The sequence below is a fragment of the Python bivittatus genome, unplaced genomic scaffold (genome assembly GCF_059951505.1).
Source record: "Python bivittatus isolate LINGU-HERP-01145 unplaced genomic scaffold, Pbiv_v1 ctg000850_np1212, whole genome shotgun sequence".
Classification (NCBI taxonomy): Eukaryota; Metazoa; Chordata; class Lepidosauria; order Squamata; family Pythonidae; genus Python; species Python bivittatus.
In genome coordinates this window covers 6,950,473-6,973,367 of record NW_028277112.1, presented here as the reverse complement: position 1 = coordinate 6,973,367, position 22,895 = coordinate 6,950,473, and the positions used below count along the sequence as shown (strand labels likewise).

General features: G+C 37.9%; 1 protein-coding gene and 1 pseudogene across 4 annotated transcripts; both read left to right on the top strand.

The window, feature by feature from the left end:
• LOC148213757 (uncharacterized) overlaps positions 1-9,192 on the top strand; it is a 261,467-nt pseudogene extending 252,275 nt beyond the window's left edge.
• On the top strand, positions 8,177-18,231 carry MARVELD2 (MARVEL domain containing 2). 4 transcript variants are annotated; one of them, XM_088130490.1, is made up of 8 exons: positions 8,177-8,295; positions 9,026-9,100; positions 9,414-10,547; positions 11,616-11,648; positions 12,229-12,365; positions 13,129-13,300; positions 14,351-14,401; positions 15,587-18,231. In XM_088130490.1, exons 3-8 carry the CDS (start codon positions 9,429-9,431, stop codon positions 15,695-15,697), a joined length of 1,623 nt encoding a protein of 540 aa, XP_087986616.1. In that variant the 5' UTR covers positions 8,177-8,295; positions 9,026-9,100; positions 9,414-9,428; the 3' UTR covers positions 15,698-18,231. The 4 variants fall into 4 exon arrangements, with proteins under 4 accessions (XP_087986616.1, XP_087986614.1, XP_087986617.1 ...); XM_088130491.1 differs by lacking the exon at positions 8,177-8,295 and adding an exon at positions 8,312-8,591; XM_088130488.1 differs by lacking the exon at positions 9,026-9,100.
• The last annotated feature ends 4,664 nt before the right edge of the window (positions 18,232-22,895 follow it).

Sequence of the window (22,895 nt, the reverse complement as noted above, 5' to 3'; positions counted from 1 at the left end):
AGAGGTTCAAAGAGACAGTCTACTCTCCAGTTCTTTGTTCTTCACCTCAGTTGTTGGCTCCGCTTTTTGCAAAGCTATCTTCAATCCACCATTTCTTCCTCTGGAAGTCCAGGTGAAGAGTTGTTTTAGGTAGGTTATGTAGGCTTCTCTCCACGTCCTGCAAATATAGGATGGATGATTTCTTACAGAAGTTTTAGTTAAAATGTTCCTTTAAAGTGGAACTGTTCAGGACTGATGCTCTGCTGGTGAAAACAGATACAGGCTTTCAGTTACAAATTAAGAACCTATCTATACTAAGTAACCATGCTAAGGTTACTAACCTATACTTGGAGGTAAGCTTCATTTAACTCAATGGGAGTTTATTTTTGAATAGATGTACAGAAGATGGTTCCAAGCCTCAGAATGTCTTCTATGTAAGTTGATTAGTATTGACATTTTTAATTTTAGAGCCTGTTATTTATGGTACTTTGTTGCTTATAGCCTACAATATACATATTTTAATTCTGGTTGCTCATTTTTCTCCAGCTGAACCAGAGCACTTTGAAGTAAGTTTTTTCCTCCCATTTGCTCCAGTGATAGGGCTAAAAAGGCTTCTGAAGTTGGTTTCATGGGAGGGACAGCTTTCATTCCAAGTTCCAGCTCGGCATTGCTGCAGAAAGCAAACCTGACCACCTGCCTGCAAGCTCTGCTGACTTTTTGTATGAATAGGACCACCATGATAATAGATTTCCTTCTCTTTTTTTTTTAACTTGGAATTGGTTTTGCCTTCCTATTTGGAAGATCCCAATCCAATGACTAGTAAATTAATAGACAGTAATGTACTCGTCCAGGGATTCCTTGAATGTGTTTTGATGAACTGAACAATGTTCAGCTCCAACCACATAAGCACTGCACACCCTCAACTCCCTACTGCAGTCCCCTCAAGAAGGGATGACTGAAACAGCAGCTGCCAAGCTGGCCATGAGCTCCACACCTCTTCCGGTTGCCATAGGGCTTGATGCCTGGGCCTTGGAGGAAGCAGATGCTCATAACAACAGACAGCTGAACCTTCTATCACCTTTGCCAGCTGATTGGCAGTACTTGAGTTTCTACACAGGCTTCACCAAGTAATATGTCCTTCTGAAACCTCACTTATTTTCCATTCCCCAGAGTTTCCAAGGAAAGGCCACAGGGTTTGTAATCAGGCTTCAGTTCTGAAAGAAGAGGCTCATACCCAAACACTCTAGGAAGAACATGAAAAGCTTGGGGCCTCTAGCCAGGATGAGTCACAGGGAGAAAGCAGTGCCAAGGGTCTCTTTCTCCAAGGGTTTCTTTCTACCCCACCTTAAAGGCAAAAGCCAAGCTGTCTTTCCAGGCAGAAGAGACAAGCCACTCATGATCTTTAAGTGAATTGACTCAGTTGCCCTTTTTATGTATCAGTTTTAGTTGCCGATACAGGAATTTAACTTCAAACAAGGGTTCAGTATGGACCCTTCCCAAAGGGTGGGAGGGAAGGGAAAATGGGTTGGTTATGCAGATGCAGGTTACATATGAGATAGATTACAAGTCCCTTATCAACTAATAATTGGCACACGACTGGATTATCTGAGGGGCCCATCTCCCCAACTACCTCAGCCTGCCCCATCAGATCTAGCAGAGAAGGCATGTTGAGGGAACCATTAGCTAGGGACATATATTTGGTGGGTCCCAGGCATCAGGCCTTCTCTGCTGTGGCGCCCACCTTGTGGAACATTCTTCCCCCTGATATTAGATTAGCTCCATCCCTTTTGATCTTCCGGAATTCCCTCAAGACCTGGTTATGTCACCAGGTCCAGGGCTCCCAGGGAACTGGAGACATGCTTAGGTGGCTCCACTGATGAACTAGCTATTATTATTCTCTCTTGCCTAGGGTTTGTATATTTGTTTTTTTATCATATTTATCTTTTATATTGATTTTTATATTTTATACTGATAGTTTATGTATGTGTTATTTTTATTGGATTGTTGCGAGCCACTCAGAGTAATTTTTCTGTGAGATGGGTGGCTATACAAATTTGATTAATAAATAAATTAATTAATTAAAAATAATAATTTTAATGTGTTAAAAACCCATTGTGTTTGTTGAGACCTGAGATTGCCTGAAACCTTTTGATGGATAAGAATTCAAAGATTCCTCACTTGATAGTACTGTTGAAGTCCTGCTTTTCCAGACACTTTCATGTCTGCCTTGCAATGTAGTGGGAGGTTGAAATGTTCTGATATTATTTATTTATGTCTATTAATTATTTTGTGCAGTTTGTCCTATTTGTTCTATGTAGAATCCAGAGGAGCATTGCTGGCAGATGATGGCATATATCACATTGGAGGAAGAGCACATGAAGGCATCTCTAATCTTGTTTGTGTATTGTTGGGGCCTGTGATGGTGCTGATGGTATAGATGTGGGGGCAAAGTAGACATCTGGGTTTGTTGCCTCCATAGACTAACACAGCTCTATAGTGTTAGTGTGTAAAGGAAAGTACCAGCCTCAACTGTAATCTGTATTACCAAGAATACTTTTGGATCCACTAATCGCCTAGTTTGATCAGTTTGCACTCTGCAGAACATGTATTTTATGATTAGCTGCTAGGTCTGTGTGATGCCCTGATGGGGCATTTCATTTCGATCTAGCCTTTGACAAACCATTTCTTTAACCTTGCTCCATAAAGTGAACTGTAAGTGATACAGCGCAGATGCCTTGGCGCCATACCAAAGCAACCAAATCACCAACCATAGGCTATCATCTGTGCCCATGCACAGACGACTTCTCTTGAAGAGTCAAATAAAGCCAGACTACTTTCTTTAATACTTTGGAGAAATGTCTTACTTTTTTCTGAGGCATGTACTGCTTTGCTGCAACAATCAGTACGAAAGCAGTTCTTCTTGGTTCAAAACTTCATAGTAATTCTTAGTCCTTGAAAGAGATATAATATAGCCTATAATTCATAAGTAATTAATGATAGATTGGAAAACTGTAATCTCCATGACATTTTCTTGGTTTACTTATTAGAACTCTCTTGTTCTTTTTACTTGTCTTTTATTTTGCTTATACCCTTTCTCTAAAATGTCTAATTAAAATAAAAAGGAGCCCTGTGTCACACCACCATAGCAGCTGGATCTGCAATGACAACCACTTAAATAACATGCTTTAACAAAGTTGGAGACACGGACTTCCGGAGAAGCAATGGTGGACTGAAGACAGCTCTGCAGAGAGTGGAGCCAATGGCTGTGACAGAAAGAAGAGCCAGTGAATGGATCAGCTTCTTGGAACTCCTCTCGGGATCAAAGAGAGGACTAGGATCACCCACAAGTTTACTTCATACAGAGGTTCCCCATGAAGAGATCATAAAATAGTGGTCTCTTGCAGGTTTTAGAGCTCTGGGAGCCGGGTAGGGAGTGGAATCATCTTGCCTAAGCCATGGTTTGGCACCTTCAAACAGGCACTGGGTTTGTCTACTTCCTCTCTTAATCAGCATTGCTTGTTATTGACTTTTTGGATGTTAAGAACCTTCAGAAGGGCAAGTTTCATGAGATACCGACAAAGGGGAAAGCGAGCTGGAATCTTGGTAAGACTTAGAAAGCAACGAACCAGAACTCCTCTTCCTTCAATATATTTAACAAACATACGTTCACTAATCAACAAAATGGACGAACTATTCATTTTAACTCGGAATAATTCTGACTTCTCAAATGCTGCAGCCCTTTGTTTCACTGAAACGTGGCTTAATCATTTAATGGAGGATAGATCCTTACAACTTTCAGGCTTTCATCTCTACAGGGGAGATCGAGTTACAGCATCATCGGGCAAACAAAAGGGAGGTGGAATACACTTCTATGTTAATACCCATTGGTGTAAAGATGTTAAAATCCTACATAAATCTTGCAGTATGCATTTAGAGACTTTAGTTATTAACTGCAAACCATATTATGCTCCACAGGAATTTTCTTCATTCATCTTGGTTGGAGTTTATATACCTCCTGCTTCTCCAAATAGCGCAATACAGACTTTAACAGACCAGATAATTGGTATAGAACAGAAATACCCAGACTCTTTACTTATTGTTTTAGGAGACTTTAACAGCACTAATCTCACTTATGAGTTGCCCAGATATATACAACATGTTAGTTGTCCTATCAGGGGCAAGAATATATTGGATCATTGCTACACCACATTAAAAGGAGCCTACTGTTCTATATCACATGCAGCAATTGGATTATCTGATCATTGCATGATTCATCTCATTCCCACCTACAGGCAGAGACTTAAAACTGCAAAGCCTGTGATCAAACCAGTGAAGATATGGTCTGATAATGCTAAGTTAAATCTACAGGCCTGCTTAGAGTGCAAAGACTGGAATGTTTTTGAAGCTGCCTCTGCAGATCTGGATGAGTACACTGATGCTGTGACATCATACATTAGCTTCTGTGAGGGCATATGTGTGTCCACCAAAAACATACATATATATATAATAACAACAAGCCGTGGTTCACAGCAAAGCTTAAACAGCTGCGTCGTGACAAGGAGGAGGCCCATAGCAATGGGGACAGGATTATGTATAATCGGACTAGAAATGTACTCACGAGAGAGATTAAGGGAGCAAAGAGAAACGACTCAGTAAAGCTGAAAAGTCAGTTTTCAGCAAATGATCCTGTGACTGTGTGGAAAAGGCTGAAGAACATCATCGGCTCTAACAACCCACCTCTCCTGATTGAAGAGAGTCATCAATTGGCAGACGATCTCAACAGGTTTTTTTGCAGGTTTGAGAATGAACAAATGTTATCTGTTGCTGCCAATTGTATCTCAGATACATCATCAGCATTAAACTTCTCTACACCTGTCCCCAATCCCCCGGGTCCCTTCTCTGGTGATTCTAGAAAAAGAAGTGCGAGGTCTGTTTCAAAAGCAAAAGATTGGAAAAGCTCCTGGTCCAGACAGTGTGACCACCTCGTGTCTGAAAGCTTGTGCAGAACAACTGGCCCCCGTTTTCACGCATATTTTTAATAAATCGCTGGAGACGGGTTATGTCCCTTCTTGTTTTAAGAGCTCTACAATCATCCCAGTTCCTAAGAAATCCCCCATTAGTGAGCTGAATGACTACAGACCTGTTGCGCTGACATCTGTGGTCATGAAGACCTTTGAGAGGTTAGTGCTGGCTCACTTGAAAGCCATCACGGATCCCCTGTTAGACCCACTGCAGTTTGCTTACCGTGGAAACAGGTCAGTGGATGATGCTGTTAATATGGCCCTTCACTATATTCTGCAACATCTTGAATTTCCGGGGTCTTACGCACGAGTTCTTTTTGTGGACTTCAGCTCAGCATTTAATACTATTGTGCCAGAAATTCTCTACAACAAACTGATCCAGCTTACTGTGTCTGACCATACCTGTAGATGGATAATCAGTTTTCTAACAGGTAGGAAACAACACGTGAGGTTAGGCAAAATTACATCCAGTACCCGGTTAATCAGTACTGGTGCCCCTCAGGGATGTGTGCTCTCCCCACTGCTTTTCTCCCTTTATACCAATGACTGCATTTCAAAAGACTCTTCTGTTAAAATCTTGAAATATGCGGATGATACAACTGTCATTGGTCTAATTCGAAATGGAAATGAGTCAGCATAAAAACGGGAGGTTCAACAGCTGGTCTTGTGGTGTGGTTGTAATAACTTGGAATTGAACACACTTAAAACTGTGGAGATGATTGTGGACTTTAGGAAGAATCCTTCTAGTACTCCTCCCCTTACCATACTCAACAGCCCAGTATCAGTGGTAGAGTCCTTCAAGTTCCTGGGTTCTATACTTTCCCAAGACCTGAAATGGATGCTTAACATTACAGCCATCATTAAAAAGGCACAGCAAAGGATGTTCTTCCTGCGGCAACTTAGGAAGTTTAAATTATCCCAGGAGCTCTTGGTACAGTTTTACAGGGGAATCATTGAGTCTGTTATCTGTTCCTCTATAACTGTCTGGTTTGATTCTGCAATCAAACAGGACAGACTCAGACTCCAACGGATAGTTAAGTCTGCAGAAAGGATAATTGCAACCCGTCTGCCTTCTATAGAAGAACTGTATACTGTGAGGGTCAAAAGGAGGGCAGAGAGGATATCTGCAGATTCTTCCCATCCTGGATATAAACTGTTCCAACTTCTTCCTTCAGGATGGCGCTACAGAGCACCATATGTTAAAACATCTAGACATTGGAATAGTTTTTTCCCTTGTGCAATTGCTCTGTTAAATACTACATGACTTGATATGTGCTGGACAGTGGCTTCTCCCTTTGAAAAAGTTATTTTACTGTGTAGTGTTATTGTTACTGTTTATTATTTTTCTGTTGCTATCCAAATGCACCGTTGATCTTGCTGTTCGTCACTGAAGACAAATTCCTTGTATATATTTTATACTTGGTCATTAAAGTATTTTGTATTGTATTGTATTGTATTGTATTCATTATGCCAGGAGAGTTTCCTTTTATCCTTGATGAAAGAAGTTTCATGTAAGTTTAAGGATTAAAAAGAAAAAAATTTACTTTTGAAAACAGCAAAAGGGGGACCATAAGGTTGATTTTGGAAAGTTAAGGGGCCAGATGGACTTGAAAGACCTGTGTTGTTTAAAATTTGATCAAAATATATACAAAGATTTTGAAATTAACTGTAAGAAATCCTCCTGTGGGAAAGTTTTGTTGACTGGAAAATAAACATATGATAAGAGGGGACTCTGAAGGTTGACTAGAGGGAACCAGAGAGAACTAAGGATTACAATTAAAGGAGAAGAGACCTATTAATTCAAAGGAGCAATATTATTTGACTATGGAAGAAATCAAGGATATTTGGGAACAATGTACCCAAAAAATACTCTTAAGATTGTCTGCCACTATAAAAATGGATTTAACAGAGGCTACAGAAGAGGAACAGATTTTATCGGACAAAATAGAGACTGAGGCTGATCTGAATTTGGATCTGAAAATGGACTTAAAACTGCCAGACTACAAGGGTGATATGGAAAAGATGCCACATTGAATTTACAAATAAAACTGGCTGATGTCTTAACAATTAAAGGGGACATACAAATAATAAATCAGAAGAGTGACTTGGATAGCTTTCTTATCTTGGATTTACAAAACAGACATGTTAAACTAGTGAAGGAGTTTCTGAGAGGAGACAAAGAGAAAATGATAAGAAATCAACTTTTGGGACATTATTTCCTTCAAATAAATTAAAGATCAAGCTTTTTAAAAGTAAACAGAAGGAATATAAAGTGGATTTATTCAGTCAGGGTTAAAATACATATGTTGTGCTTTTAATGCAATGTTTTTTTACCAGGACTAATTGACAAGGTTTTAAAGATTTGTTTATAGACAACAGATACGATATGGGGAGATATTTCTTTTGCTTTATTTTTTAGAGAAAGTGATGCTAGAATATAAAATGGATTTATTTAAGGTTAAAATATATGTGTTATTATTTCTGGTAGCTCTTAATGGACTTGCTGATTAGGACTGAATGATGAGTTTTTACAGTTTGTTAACTGAGAAAGGATGAGATATGGGAAGAAGAGATTTTTTAAAATTTAAATATTAGAGAAGGTGCTAAGTTACTGAAGTTGTTTATATTTGTCTGGAGGGACAGGGGAGTTACTTCTTTATATTTCTTTTTTTTTCTTATTTTTCCCCCTTTTTCTAATTGTTTTCCTTTTTCTCTGCACCTTTTATTTTTTATTTTTTTACTTTTTATATTCTTCTTAGTTTGTATTAGTTTTTTATCTTTGCATTTGGAGACACTTGGGTGAGACTATTCTGCCCTCCTCTTCCTATTCCACTTTGCATTTCTTGCCAATTGCTATTCGTTCTGGCTATAGTAACCCAAGTCTTCATCTACATCTACCCAGTTAGCTGTCCTCCCTAATAAAGAACATTGGAGGGTTTTTTTCCTTTTCGTTTAAAACCTGGATGACAGAAATGCGAGACTCGTTCCCCGCGATGTAAAGTCGGAATCATAAAACCAATTACTATTGGGAGGGGACGGGAGGATGCAAAGGTTCAGCGCAGAAAGCGGAAAGAACCAACCTGTTGTCCTGCGCAGGTCTACCTGGAGCGGGCGAGGCAGGTAGGCGGGTAGCGTTACGGCCAGAAGGACTTCGCGCATGACTAGATGGGCGGGACGGCTGAGCCGCCCCCGAAAGAAACGCCTCCGGGAAAGCGAGACGGAAAAGGGATTGTTCTTCTGGCCATTGTTCCTCCGTCCGTAGCGGGATATTCTGCCCGCCCTTTTGTCTGAAAGAGTGAGTGGGCATGTTATTACCGGGGTGGGAAGATCCGGTCCGAGCAGAGCGGGCGAGGCTGGCACGCTCGCGGCAGAAAGGCGCCGCTGTGTTGTCCCGCTCGGGGCTTTCGGGAGAGGGAGGAGCGGGTGCAAGGTGCCTGTGCTGTTGCGCGATTTGTGGGGGCCAGAGGAGAGGAAAATGGGAAGCAGTTGGGAATTGGGTGGGAATTCGCCTTTCTGAGACGCTTCTGGTGAAATCCTGTGGATATTTCCTTGGAAGTGAGGCCCGCTAAGTTTAATGGGTTATACTCAAAGGTAAGCGGGTGAAGGATTGTAGATTTAAACGTGTACTTTAATGCTGGCAACTAGTAAGTATGCGTGGGTAATGTTAAGTCTCCCGCCCCCGCCCGCTCTCTCTCTCTCTAGGCAGCCCAACAGGGCAGGGGTTCTCAACCTTTTTTGCTCGGTTACCTCTGTGAACCCCTCATAGTCGCCGTTAGCTGGAAAAAAAGGTTCTTTGCCATCCGCACTGTTTATTAATCTAAACTGTATCATATAAAGACTGTGGCCTTCTAGAAATATGGCATGCCTTTGGGGAGAGTGTCAGATAGCCTACATTGAGAACCACTGGAATAGAGAATACTGGGGAAAGGAGTGAGGTATTAGCATTTTTGACATTGTTTTCTTCACTATCTAAATTATGGTCTCTGCGCTGCTCTTTCCTGTGAACCTATTTTGGATTCTCTCAGACTATCCAGGCGTCTTGCTGTTCCCTAAACTGGGCCTCCTGTTGTGGCAGACTGGACTTTGAACTTGCACGTGAGGCAAGTTTAAGCTTTTTTCCTTATCCATTGCCATCTTCACTGTTGTAGTTTCACAGGCTCTGGAAGAGATTCAGGCATTAAATTATGATTAAACCCAATATCAAACCCAAAGCAATCCAAGTGACTTGGGAGTTCTGAGTTGCCTTATTATGGAAGGACTTGTCTCTCAATTAGTTCATATTAGTTTTTTCTGGCTGTGAGTGCAGGAATTCAGCTCGCTTTCCTTTTTAAGGCTTTATTTGAAGTATTTGTCCCCTGCTTAGAAAAAATATGGTAATTTTCAGAGTTTTTTTAATTATTATTTCTGAAACAGGGGAAAAGGTCACAAATGTCTTCAAGGAATACATCACTGGAGCACAGAGCAGGGCAGCACAGTCGTGCTGTCCATTATGATAAAGTATATGTGGATTCCCCTTCTCCAGAAGATGCTAATGAGGTACTGAATTCGGACCCTTTGCCGCCACCTCTTCCACTGCAGCCACCGTTTGGGCCTGAATTTTATCCAAGTGACAATGAAGAGTCAGCTGGAATCCCTGATATCAAGCCAGTGAGAAAATTCATTCCAGATTCATGGAAAAACTTCTTCAGAGGAAAAAGAGATGATCCAGAATGGAACAAGCCAGTATCTGCCATTTCAGATGGAATTCAATGCTCTCCACCATCATCTCCAACACTTACTCCAGTGAAACCAGTCCCTACTTCAGCACCAAGCTCTTATCAGGATCCATATGGAGGATCAGGGGGAACTTATACTTCACAAAAAGAAGCTGAAGCCATTTTCCCTCCAGATCCATATGGCTCTCTGGGAAAGCATACTCAGGCTCTGACATATAGTGAGAAAGTAGAAGCTTTTAACCTGAGATATTCCTACATGAAATCTTGGGCAGGATTGCTTAGGATCTTGGGTGTTGTTGAACTGCTCTTAGGTGCAGCTGTATTTGCCTGTATCACAGCTTACATTCACAAGGACAATGAGTGGTACAACATGTATGGTTTTTCACAACCATATGGCTATGGTGCAAGCAACATGTATGGCAGTTATTATTACAATGGACCCAAAACTCCTTTTGTTCTCGTTGTAGCAGCACTTGCCTGGATAGTGACTATTATACTTCTGGTACTTGGTATGTCAATGTACTACAGAACTATTCTTCTAGATTCCCACTGGTGGCCTTTAACTGAATTTGGAATCAATGTGGCTTTGTTTATTTTATATATGTCAGCTGCTATTGTCTATGTAAATGATACAAACAGAGGAGGACTTTGCTCCTATCAATTATTTAACACACCAATGAATGCCGCTTTTTGCCGTATAGAAGGAGGACAGACAGCTGGAATTATTTTTTTGTTTGCAACAATGATTTTATATCTCATTGGTGCAATAGTTTGCTTAAAACTATGGAGACATGAAACTGCACGCAGACACAGAGAGTTCATGGAAGAGCAGGTAAGTTTTCAAGAACATACAAGCTGTATTTCTGTGCATGTTTTTTTAATGAAAGATGGGGTATATTGCTTCCATAAAGGTTATTTCCTTCATTTTTTCACTTTCCTTCAAGATTCAGAAAATTGTATCAGACAGATAAGAAGAAATAGAGCTTTTAGAAAGTTAAGGGGCATTTTCTGTCATTGCAGATCACCAAAGAAGTTTCAAGAAAGGAGTGGAAACCTATTCTTTGTAATGCTTGGATTTAGGGAGAAGTAGAAAAGATCTCCTTTGTAACTGCTCCTTCCCCCAACAGTTCTTCAAAACTTATTTTAGGGTAATCTGTAAAACGAGTGGTTTTACATATAATTACAGATAATTACCTGGATTTTCTTACTGGTAAATTGTCATTCTTGCTTTTTATACGAATTCTTAGCCAAGAGTTGTAATAGAAACCAAGCTTTAGAAGGAATGTTTTAGAGGAGAACTATAAATATAAACCATATGTATAGATTATATCATGTGAGTCATCATGTAGTGTCTTACAATGTGCTCTTTTTTCTGAATTGCTCTCTAGTTTTAGAAAGTGACATGCACAGGCTTGCTATCAAAAGACTTTTCAACCATTTTAATTTCTGTGTACAAAAATTTAATTATTATAATGTAAAGATACTCATTTCCCATGTAGATAAAATTTTGTTGAAATCACTCCTTATTCTATCAGTCACTGAATGCAGCTGGTACCAGCTAATAAAAATAAAAAATAGAAATTTTGTAGTTAAAATAAAATATGCATTGAAACAACAAAAAAACTGAAAAAACAGTTAACATTTCAAAAGTCTGCCTAAATAAAAACCATATTTTTTGGGGGTGTACAGACTACCATCTGTATTTGAAAGATGCTTAATTTTGCTTTCAGTACCAAATTCTCTGCCCAGGTTAAAAAAAGAGGCATATACACCACCAGAACCTATATTTTGTCAGTACAAAATGAAATGATTTTGCTACTGTCGTTCCATAATAGCATTATCAGGTGGTTGTAGTCTGGATGTATACATTTAATACTGTTATTTCTGTTTCTTTTATTAGATGAAGTCACAATCATTTTCCCCCAAAAGAATGGTAAGAACAAAAACTGCATATGCTCTATTTAATTTGTAGTTACAGAATTTGGGCTACCTTAGTTTCAAAAGGAGATGCAAAAAATGGATCCTTATTAAAAAAAAAATCTGTTCTAGTGAAAGTCACAAATTTTGGTTTCATGCTCTACCATCACCACCTTATCCCCCAGAAAATGATTTCCCTCCCTGATGTTGAGGTATCTTATTGTAGCTATTGCCACCTGCAAAAATCTAATGGAAAAGGGATTAAATGGTTACTTTCCCTATGGGTTTTAAGAGGCAGCATGAATATTGTTTTCAAAAATTAAAGTACCTTCAAATGGGATGGTTTGGGGTAGGGCGATTGAGGGCTACTACAAGTACCTTAAGCCTCTGTAACAACAGTATTGTACTACAAAAGATGCCAGTGATAGTTTTTTTTCTACAAAGCCTTCTTGTCCAAATGAGCTTACAGAAGGTAGCAGATTACCTCTAACACAATTGTTCATTCCAGCAAACTAGCACCAGAGGTTGGGATTGTACTCTTAGTTACTTAATGCAAATCTCAGCAAGAGTAAGACTTTTCTATCCTTTTTACATAGTATGAAGATCATGAAAATGACACACCCAAAGTAGCAATAAAGAAACTGAAGGGTGCAGAAATGAAACCTGAAGTACTTAATGGCCATATACCAGCAGGACATATTCCTAAACCTATAGTGATGCCGGATTACTTAGCGTGAGTATAAGTATTTTTAGCTTGCAAAATAGTATTTAAGATCATCATTATGTTAAGCCTTAAATCAGACTTTACAAATCACACTGGCTGGGTTCCAATAATATACTAAACTAAAAACAAGACACATTATAAGATTTAAAAATACAACATATAAATCCAACAAATGTAGTTTACTAAGTTGAGAAGGTTAGTCTGTTATTCACGCTTCCTAAAAAGTATGCTGCGTAAGCTGTAAAGCCACATCATGGGAAGACTTCCTAGTCTTTTTAAACTAGAAAAGTATGCTTTAGATTTTGAATTTTAATTTTTATTAAGCTTTAGGAAATAATAAGTATATAATGGAGTCACACATATTAAACTGTAATGTGGTTGTTTGGATTTGGCTTAGTGTTTATGCAAACTCAGCTATTAACATTGTAAATGTTTTAGGATTATAAAGGCACCTAACCAATAGTCACTTGTCAGCTCATACTTGAACCATATGATGTGTGAATTCAGTCAACTTGTTGGAATGTTCAGAATATTATCTGGCCCAGCCCATTCCACCAAATGCTTTCCAGATAAGAGATTATCCTGATTGCAGTCCAAATATTGTATGCTAAGGGAAACAATGGTCCTAGTCTTGATTGATGCAATATTTAATAATCTGTATAGAATTTTCCATGCTATACATTTTAAAGTTATTTTTTTTTAATTCTATAACATGCATTTACAATTTACTAAATTGCTGACATACCACTGATTATAAGCTTTTTGCTTATAGAAAATACCCATCAATTCGGACAGATGAGGAAAGAGACCGTTATAAAGCTGTATTTAATGATCAGTTTTCTGAATATAAAGAGCTGTCTTCTGAAGTTCAGGCAGTTTTGAAGAAGTTTGATGAGTTAGATGCCCTTATGAGGAAGCTTCCTCAGCATCCTGGAAATACTCTTGTAAGTATGGATTTAAAGTTTATATTTATAGGTAGATATCAGTAGATTAGGCTGAACAGCAGCCTAATCATGGTAATCCCTTAGTTTTTGGAAGTTATACATATTTTATATTTGTTGCTAAGATTCATTACTTGTTAGAGAAGAGGCAAAGAAAGTCTTGGTAGTTTACTTACACCTGTTATTTAACAGTTAAATGACTGGAGCTAGTAATCACCGTATGCTTGGTCTACTTCTTCCTTTGTGTTTCTGACTGAAGATGTATCTGTCAGAGAGGCCAGCTTCTAACAGAGCTCAGTGGCTATGCAAGTCTTACCAAAGTTGATCCAGCAAGCAAGTGATCTCTTTATGGTGACATTCAAACTTTGCCATGATCAAGTTAAATGTTAGAACAGAACACAAGTGGCATTGAGAGTTATTATTTTACAGCCACTCCTCGTTTAGCAGCTACCTTGTTTAGAGACCATTCCCAAATACAGCAGTAATTTTAAAAAAAATAATTTTCCAACCAATGTGCACACTTACAACCAAATTTCTTGCACCTGACAATAGTGCATGCTGGAGTGAGAGTAAAAGCTGGCGTAACTGTATGAGAGAAATTTATCTAAATGAATCGGCAGCAACCACTGATCTTCGCAATGTCTCTCTCTCTCTCTCTCTCTCTCTCTCTCTCTTTCAGTCACATGTTCTCTTACCATTTTGCTTCCAATTTAAGGAACAAATTGCAGTTGCTAAACAAGGAGAGGGTGTATTGCTTTTTCTGGACATCTATCATTCCTTTTTGTTGGTTATAAACAAAACATGGTCTTGTTTAGAGACCATTCGCAAACATGACAGTAATTTTGATTGTTTATAATACTGTACACTATCCAGAGTCATTATGGGGTCAGACAGCAGCAGTATTAAAAATGTGAGAAATAATAGGAAAATGTTAATAGAACAAAAACATTGTACATAGTAGAAAATAAAACAAAGTTATAAAGAATGTATGTATACAAATTTAATAAATAGATAAAATATATGTTGATGTTTTGCATTTTTTTTCTTTTTTAGGAACATGACAGAATTGCCAGTGTTCTCCAACAGTATAAAAAGAAAAAGAATGTGAGTATTGTCTTTTTTATGGATTTATTGCTGTCAATGACTTTGATGTTCAGAGCAATAATAAAAAGACCACCAGGGATGCCCTGGACCCATGAGCTTCCAGGATTTCCATCAGTTTGTTGATACTAAAAGAACCATTATTGCAAAGAAAATCAGCAGTGACAGACTATAAGATTAAAGCTCTGTGTGTGTGTGTGTGTGTGTGTGTGTGTGTGTACACACACGCGCACAGACCACATTCAGACCACATTTCTGCCACATGTGCATCTTACATGCTAAGAGCTACCTGTTGCTCAGCAGGAGGAATGGTTGTCCTGTATATTGCTATTGTAACAGATCACTCTACTCTCAGTCCCTTTGCTTCTGATCTTGCCTGATCTAATCCTCACATCTCCCTAGACTGGTGTAAAAGCCATATCTTGAATATAGTAGTTCCCAATTAAGTTCTTTATATCTTCAAAGATGCTTGAAAAAGTGTAATTCTGTTGCTAATACTGGACCGGATGGACTCGTGTCTTACTCAGTGTAAAGCAGCTTTTACAAAGTCCTGTGTTCTCTCACACTGAAATCAATAGAATGATTAGTCTTCACTCCTTTTCTCTCTTTTTAACACTGATAAATGAGGGATATGGAGACAGGATTTCAGCACTGGAGACAACTTCCCCAATTGTCTAATAATGGCTTTACTGCCATGCCCGAGACCAAAGGATGACATAGCAATCTGTTTTATATCAAACCAAATCACTGAATATTTTAAGTATTTTCTATAGTGGCTGCCAGGATTTCATGTTAGAGCCAGGGATTGAACCTTCCTATAAATCAAGTGCTCTACCAATAAGATAGTGATTGAATATGCATAAAATTAAATAATAGTACTGTATGTATAAAACAAAGACATGAATATCAGAAGGTGAAAAAGAACTATAAGGACAAATTCTTAAGACAAATGATCCGTCAGAGCAAAGTTTTGCTTAGATTTTATTTTTCATTCATCTTTTATTCAGGATATAAGCATACTAATTTAATCAATTAAATGTATTGCTTACACCATCCCAAATAACAAAAGATTAAAGCATGCAAACAAAAAACATAAGTAAATGAAGTTCACATATTTTATGACTGAATCCAGCTAATCCAAAGGCATGAATATTGCAAGATTTACTTTCTGAATCATTTGTATTTCAGGATCCCACGTTTCTAGAGAAAAAAGAACGATGTGAATACCTAAAGAACAAACTTTCTCACATAAAACAAAGAATTCAGGAATATGACAAAATTATGAATTGGAATACTTAGAATGACTTTAATTTTACCAGCAAGATTTTTTTTACCATTTTAAAATATTTATTTACTGTATATTTTTTTTCCTGTAAAATTAGTAACTAAAATTTAGTATGTTTATCTTGTGAATTAAGGAAAAGCTTTATGTACCGTAAGATACTGTAAAACTTTCTAAGAACTTAGTCGAACCATGTGCACTGATGATCCTATTCTGCAATAATAGATAAAATTGGTATCTTTTTACTTTTTTAATTAAAAATATTTGTATTTCAGTCATTGAGATATTTTCTTAAATATGAATATGTTGCATGCATTCAGGTGTCACTGTCTTAATTCCATGTGTAGCTCAGTTACATGAAATGCAGTCTTTCAGAGATCCATATGTATTAAATATTGCTTATGTGCTAGGGTGCCACTTAACTATTTATATGTAATGACTTACTTGGAACAACAGGGAACCAGGATTTAGCCATCTCCTCCTTTGGCAAACAGGAATTTGGATTCAGGTTCTCCACAACCCAAACCAGGTGTTTGGTGATCTCCCAGCAACGTCAATTCTTAATTCTCTCTGAACAATTCCTAAAGAAGTGTTGCACATTTTGTGTTTAGGACAAAGATTCACATTCATGGAACACTGGATTGAGCAGTATTTTACATAGGTGCTTAACAAATCCTTTTGTTTGCCTTATTTTTTGATTTGGGTAAATCAAAAGTTTATATGATCTAGTAAATACTTTAGTTATATAGCAAAGTTTACTTTCTATCCAGTACAAGTCATCTTGTTCAGCAATTTTCCTTATAGCCATACATTTTAAAACTAAAGAATTTTGAAAGTTTAATATTTGTAAATCTTGACATTCTAAACAAAAATTGTAGTATTTTTGTGACCTGTGTCTATATTGCAACAAAATAGGTATATTAGATTCCATCTGACTGTGCTGTGGCATTTGAAAATATCTAAATGATGCAAGTATAACTTGTTTGTTGGAGGGACAGTTACTTTCAAGTTTTCTCGGTGGACCATATGGATGTGGAAACAAAACCTTTGGGGTCATTACCATAGTTTTAAAATTGATTCTGATGCAGAAAAGGACCTAAATCCAGGTGTTTAGAAATCTGTGATTATATTTGAAGACCCATTCCAACTTTATTTCATAGGTAGTGCATTTTGAGTATACAGAGAAAGTCATTAGCTTTGTGTGGGAGAATATCATTAGGGAAGTAAGAGTTAAAAGAGAATGTGAATGCTATCTAAGAAAAGCAACATTCAACCCAAAAATTTTCAAACTGAAGTATTGAATCCTACTTTTACTGCTGAAATATAGCCTTGTCACGTATATATCACTGAATTGTCAATTATCTTGTTATCTTTTAAATGTGGATTGGAGAAGTGATTATAGCTGACTTTTTCTAAACAGCAACTTAATGTTGATTGGAATGGCATGTGCAGAAAAACTATTCAGGATATTAAATAGCCACAGTTTTTTAATAACAACTCTCAGAAAATAGAAATTCCACAAACTCTACCTTTATGAGTGAGGAAGGATGGAGCAGATCTTGCTAATAAGTTCACATACCTTTCTACATTTCTATATTGTATCATATCTCAATTTTTACAGAAGAATCCTAGCATATTGCAGTGAACTTCTACTCGGTGTAACTTTGAAAACAATTTTCAAATAACATGCACTGGAATGCAAGTCACTTTGCTTTGCTTTCTTTATAGTGTTAAGTCATAATTAACCTTCTGAAATATTGAACTGTACATTTTCATAAAATAATCAGTAAAACATATAATATATACCTCAGAGGTTAATATTAGCAGTCCTTGGGAATAGTATATTTTTTGTTAAGCAAATATTTCATATTCACATTATTTTAGCGGAAGTTATAATCTAGAAGTGCAGAACTGTAAGAACATTTTTATCGGTATAAGTGTGTTTTATAAGCATTGAAGATGTAAAGAAAGAACAATAAATTGTAACATGCTATAAGCTATGTGTAATGTAACATTTCTATTCTCTTCACAATTATCTTTGGGCATTCAAATTTCTTCAAACTTAGCATTTGAAAAAAATACAAAACCTTGTGTTAGTGAAAATGCGGTACATAAAATTACTATAGTGAAGAAAATGCCTTGCACAAATGTATATATTAAGCAAAGCTATATACTCTGAATACATAAACTGAGTAGTACTGCACATTAGCTCTAGACCTGCTATCCCCTAAAATGTTAGCTAATTTTAAGGGTTAAATTTGCATTTTTTTTTTTATGCTGGTGGATCTCAAACTAAAGGAAAACTGGGTCTTTTTTGCACCTCTGAAACATGCAGGCTTTCTGTTTTTCAAGTGGCTTTATTACTATTACTTCCCCATGTTTCCAAAATGCTAGTTATAAGCAACTCTTCCATGGGATCTGCTGCAATATACTAGGGATGGAGGAATACTGGGAATCTAATCTATGAATCTAACACTGCTAGGCAGTTTCACAATCCTTAATGTTAAACAGCCTGGCTTGATTTTCCTTGCTTACATAAGCAGTGCAGGCCAAACTCTTGTCTCAACCCAGGCTGTTAATTAATCCATCTCTATTTCTCTCTCACAAGCAGGTTTCTGTGTCTGCATGTGTGTGTGAGAGGGGAGTGGAGGGGGGGAACTGTGTAAAGTAGTTGCAGACATGTTGCCACTTTATCCTTTTAGTATCAGCCAGCAAAGGCTTTTTTGTAAGAACAGACAGAATGTCATCTTCACAGCAAGATGGCTTCCCCACCATAATACATGTTTAATATTCCTTTTGCAAACAGCCAGATTCACACAATTTGTACTGAAAATGTGGAAGGAGCGCTAGCAATTCATTTTCTTTTTGTGTGTGTGTGAAGTGGGCATGAGAGGTTTTTTAAATAATTATTCCTTATGCCATGGCAGCCCAAGGAGCAGATACTGCTGGAATCCCATTGTTCTACTGGTCAGCTACATGAACTGATTGACTTGGGGTTTTCCCTGAATGCCCTTGATGTTTTGAAGTGTAGATTGGCTTACTTCAATGTGGTTTATGAGGAAAGAATGAAAACTATTATGTGAAAAAGCCCATAGTATCTGGTAAAGGAAGATAGGAGAAAGGGAAAGTTTTAAAAGAAAATTAAGACATTTTACCCAATAGAGTCCATCCTCAAGTGGATCTGAACTGTTGATGGAATGGATTCCTACTTCTACATGCTTAAATCATCTGTTGAGGTAGCTTCCATTTCATCTGGTACATGAAGTGATCTTAAGTTGGCAGATACAGATGACACATAAGTGTATATGAATAAAAGTGAAGGTATCCAGGTGAAGGAAATGTTACATTACTTCAGTCACTATTGATAAAGCAATGTTGATAACACAGATATTCTCAGATCAGCATGCTAGTCAACATGTGCCAATTGCCTTACCAACACTAAGATGTTGAACTGACATTTACTAGTAGTTACTAATGATTTTATTTACAAAAAAAAATAATTGTCCTAATCTATATTGTTGTATCTCTATGACCTTATTACTTTTCCTCTATGCCTATGTGTTATGCATATAAATATGTCACAACTGCTTTGTAAGGCCAGCCATTTACACATGCTTCTACATGATTAGTAGGTTTCTACTACCACCTTTTTTTTTTGTAATTGAAATAAACTAGGTATCTCCCTGATATTAACCATGATTTGTTGAGTAAATCACAATGGCTGGGGTCACTCAGCATGTTAATCCTCTACTAAATAAACCACATAATGCCTTAGCACATTGTGTGAATGCATGCACTGAGTATTTTCACATAAAATCACATTCTGCTTATGTACTTAGAAGTGACAGCTGCTTCAGCTTTGGACAACATGATTAAGGAAAGCTACAGAGTGTTGTTAACAAATAGTACAGAACAGTTGTAAGATGTATTCTCTTCAGCTGGTCAGAATGGATTAGCATGTAGCATTAGCATGCTCATTAACCAGTGAAAAATATCACTATCTTGTGCTCTCATTTTCTATTGTGTATAACTAGGTGAATTTAGGCAATGCGGCAGGTACGTATAGTGCTTTGCCAAACATGGGCGATCACAAATGGTAACTGCATTGTGCAATGGTTTATTATAATACATTCGGGTTGTTTCTTTTGCAAACTGATTCTACTACACTGCTTTTAAAATTCAAAAGCTGCAGGTGTTGTGAAGTGATTATATTCTAAGCATCACCACTAAATTAAGTATTAATCAAACCTCCCATATGTTTGAGGTTTGTATCCTGGGGCAGCAAGTAGCTTTGTTTTATATCTACCGTTTGCCAAATGTTAATCTTTGTGTTAGCGGCTCATTTAAATGTTTGACATCTGTTTTTTCAAGATAATTGCTTCAGAGAAAGATACTTAGGACATTATTCCACTGCAAGGCAGTGAAATGTGAAGTAAAAGGAAAATGTTTAAACAGAACGCAGCAACCTGAACCTATATATAATCACTGGGATGTATCAACCTCTTTAATTTATTATTTTTAATATATGAAACAGAATGGCTGGAGTACCTTAATTGCTAGATGTACACAGTAAGTATATACACATATATTTGTGTAATAAACTTCTTCACTGATGTATAGTTTATTAAAAGTGCCTCAGTGTTGCCCAGGAAGTAAGTGTTACTTGAAAGTAACCAGAATATTTCGTATGAAAATACTCAGTGACTGCATTCACATAATGTGCTAAGACATAATGTGGTTTATTTGATATAGGCTTAACATGTCTGAATTAGCCCAGTCATTGTGTATTTAATATATTACTTCAAATATAGTATAATTTTATTCAGTAATTTTGTAAAACTCTTCTTTCGAAAGATAGTGTCCCATTTTAATGTTAGTTAATAGCCGGTGGATTTGTTGACTGTTGACTCCCAAATAGGGAAGTAATGAAACAACAGGGTGTAATAAAATACCCATGTATATTACCTAGTGATATCACTATAACATCTAGAAGCAGAGTATTTCAACAGAAGATACATGCTGCTGAGTAGTCTATGAGTGATGATTACTCATAGTTAGAAGCAAATCCCTGTGTATATTCCTCAGAATGAATTCCCCTCTTATAAACAATGGCACTTCATTTAATAATTCTCCAGCGCACGATAAGAGGTGACATAGCCAATAGCAGCTGTTCACTGTTTTCTCTTTATGATGATTTTGCCTTGAACTCAGATTTAACTCCTGGTGACTACACAGACAGGTCCAGGCAGCATTTTCAGAAATGGTTTGCCACTATTCTCTTCCTAGAGCTGAGCAAGAGAGCAGCTGGTCCAAGGTAACCAGCTGGCTTCTGTGCCTAAGAGAGGACTAGAACTCAGATTTTCCCACTCTTAGCCTACCACTAAGCCACTGATTTTCAAACTTGGCAACTTTAAGTTGTAAGTTGCCACGTTTGAAAAACACTGCACTAAACCAAACTACCCCTTCATGGATCACTGCCTTGTCGTGGCGAAGGGGCTTGCGTAACTCAGTGAAGCCATGAGCTATACCGTGCAGGGCCACCCAAGACGGACAGGTCATGACAGAGAGTTCTGACAAAATGTGGTCCACTGGAGAAGGAAATGGCAACCCACTCCAGTATCCTTGCCAAGAAAACCCCATGGACAATGTTAAAAGGCTAAAAGATATGACGCCGGAAGATGAGCCCCTCAGGTCGGAAGGTGTCCAATATGCTCCTGGGGAAGAGCGGAGGGCAATTCCAAGTAGCTCCAGAAAGAGTGAAGCGGCTGGGCCAAAGCCGAAAGGACGTTCAGCTGTGGATGTATCTGGAAGCAAAAAGAAGGTCCGATGCTGTAAAGAACAATATTGTATAGGTACCTGGAATGTAAGATCTATGAACCAAGGCAAGCTGGATGTGGTCAAACATGAGATGACAAGATTGAACATCGACATCTTGGGAATCAGCGAACTGAAATGGACGGGAATGGGTGAATTTAATTCGGGTGACCATTATATCTACTACTGTGGGCAAGAAACCCTTAGAAGAAATGGAGTTGCACTCATAGTCAATAAGAGAGTGGGAAAGGCAGTAATGGGGTACAACCTCAAAAACGACAGAATGATCTCAGTGCGTATCCAAGGCAAACCATTCAATATCACAGTCATCCAAGTCTATGCCCCAACCACTGATGCTGAAGAAGCTGAAGTTGACCGCTTCTATGAAGACCTACAACACCTTCTAGAGCTAGCACCAAAAAAAGATGTCCTTTTCATCATAGGGGATTGGAATGCTAAAGTAGGAAGTCAAGGAGTAATCGGAATAACAGGCAAGTTTGGCCTTGGAGTACAAAATGAAGCAGGGCAAAGGCTAATAGAGTTCTGTCAAGAGAACAAGCTAGTCATAGCAAACACTCTTTTCCAACAACACAAGAGACGACTCTACACGTGGACATCACCAGATGGTCAATACCGAAACCAGATTGATTATATACTTTGCAGCCAAAGATGGAGAAGCTCTATACAGACAGCAAAAACAAGACCAGGAGCTGACTGTGGCTCAGATCATGAGCTTCTTACTGCAAAATTTAGGCTTAAATTGAAGAATGTAGGGAAAACCACTAGACCACTCAGGTATGACTTAGATCATATTCCTTGTGAGTACACAGTGAAGGTGATGAATAGATTTAGAGGATTAGATTTGGTAGACAGAGTGCCTGAAGAACTATGGACGGAGGTCCGTAACATTGTACAGGAGGCAGCAACTAAAACCATCCCAAGGAAAAAGAAATGCAAGAAAGCAAAATGGCTGCCTGATGAGGCTTTACAAATAGCTGTGGAAAGAAGGAATGCGAAAAGCAAGGGTGAAAGGGAAAGATATAAGCAACTGAATGCAGATTTCCAGAGAATAGCAAGAAGAGATAAGAAGGCCTTCTTTAATGAACAATGCAAAGAAATTGAGGAAAACAATAGAATGGGGAAGACTAGAGATCTCTACAAGAAAATTGGAGATATGAAAGGAACGTTTAGTGCAAAGATGGGCATGATAAAGGACAAAAAAGGCAGGGACCTAACAGAAGCAGAAGAGATTAAGAAGAGGTGGCAAGAATACACAGAAGAACTATACAAGAAAGATCTTAATGTCCCTGATGTCCACGCTGGTGTGATCACTGACCTTGAGCCAGACATCCTAGAGAGTGAAGTCAAGTGGGCCTTAGAAAGCATTGCTAACAACAAAGC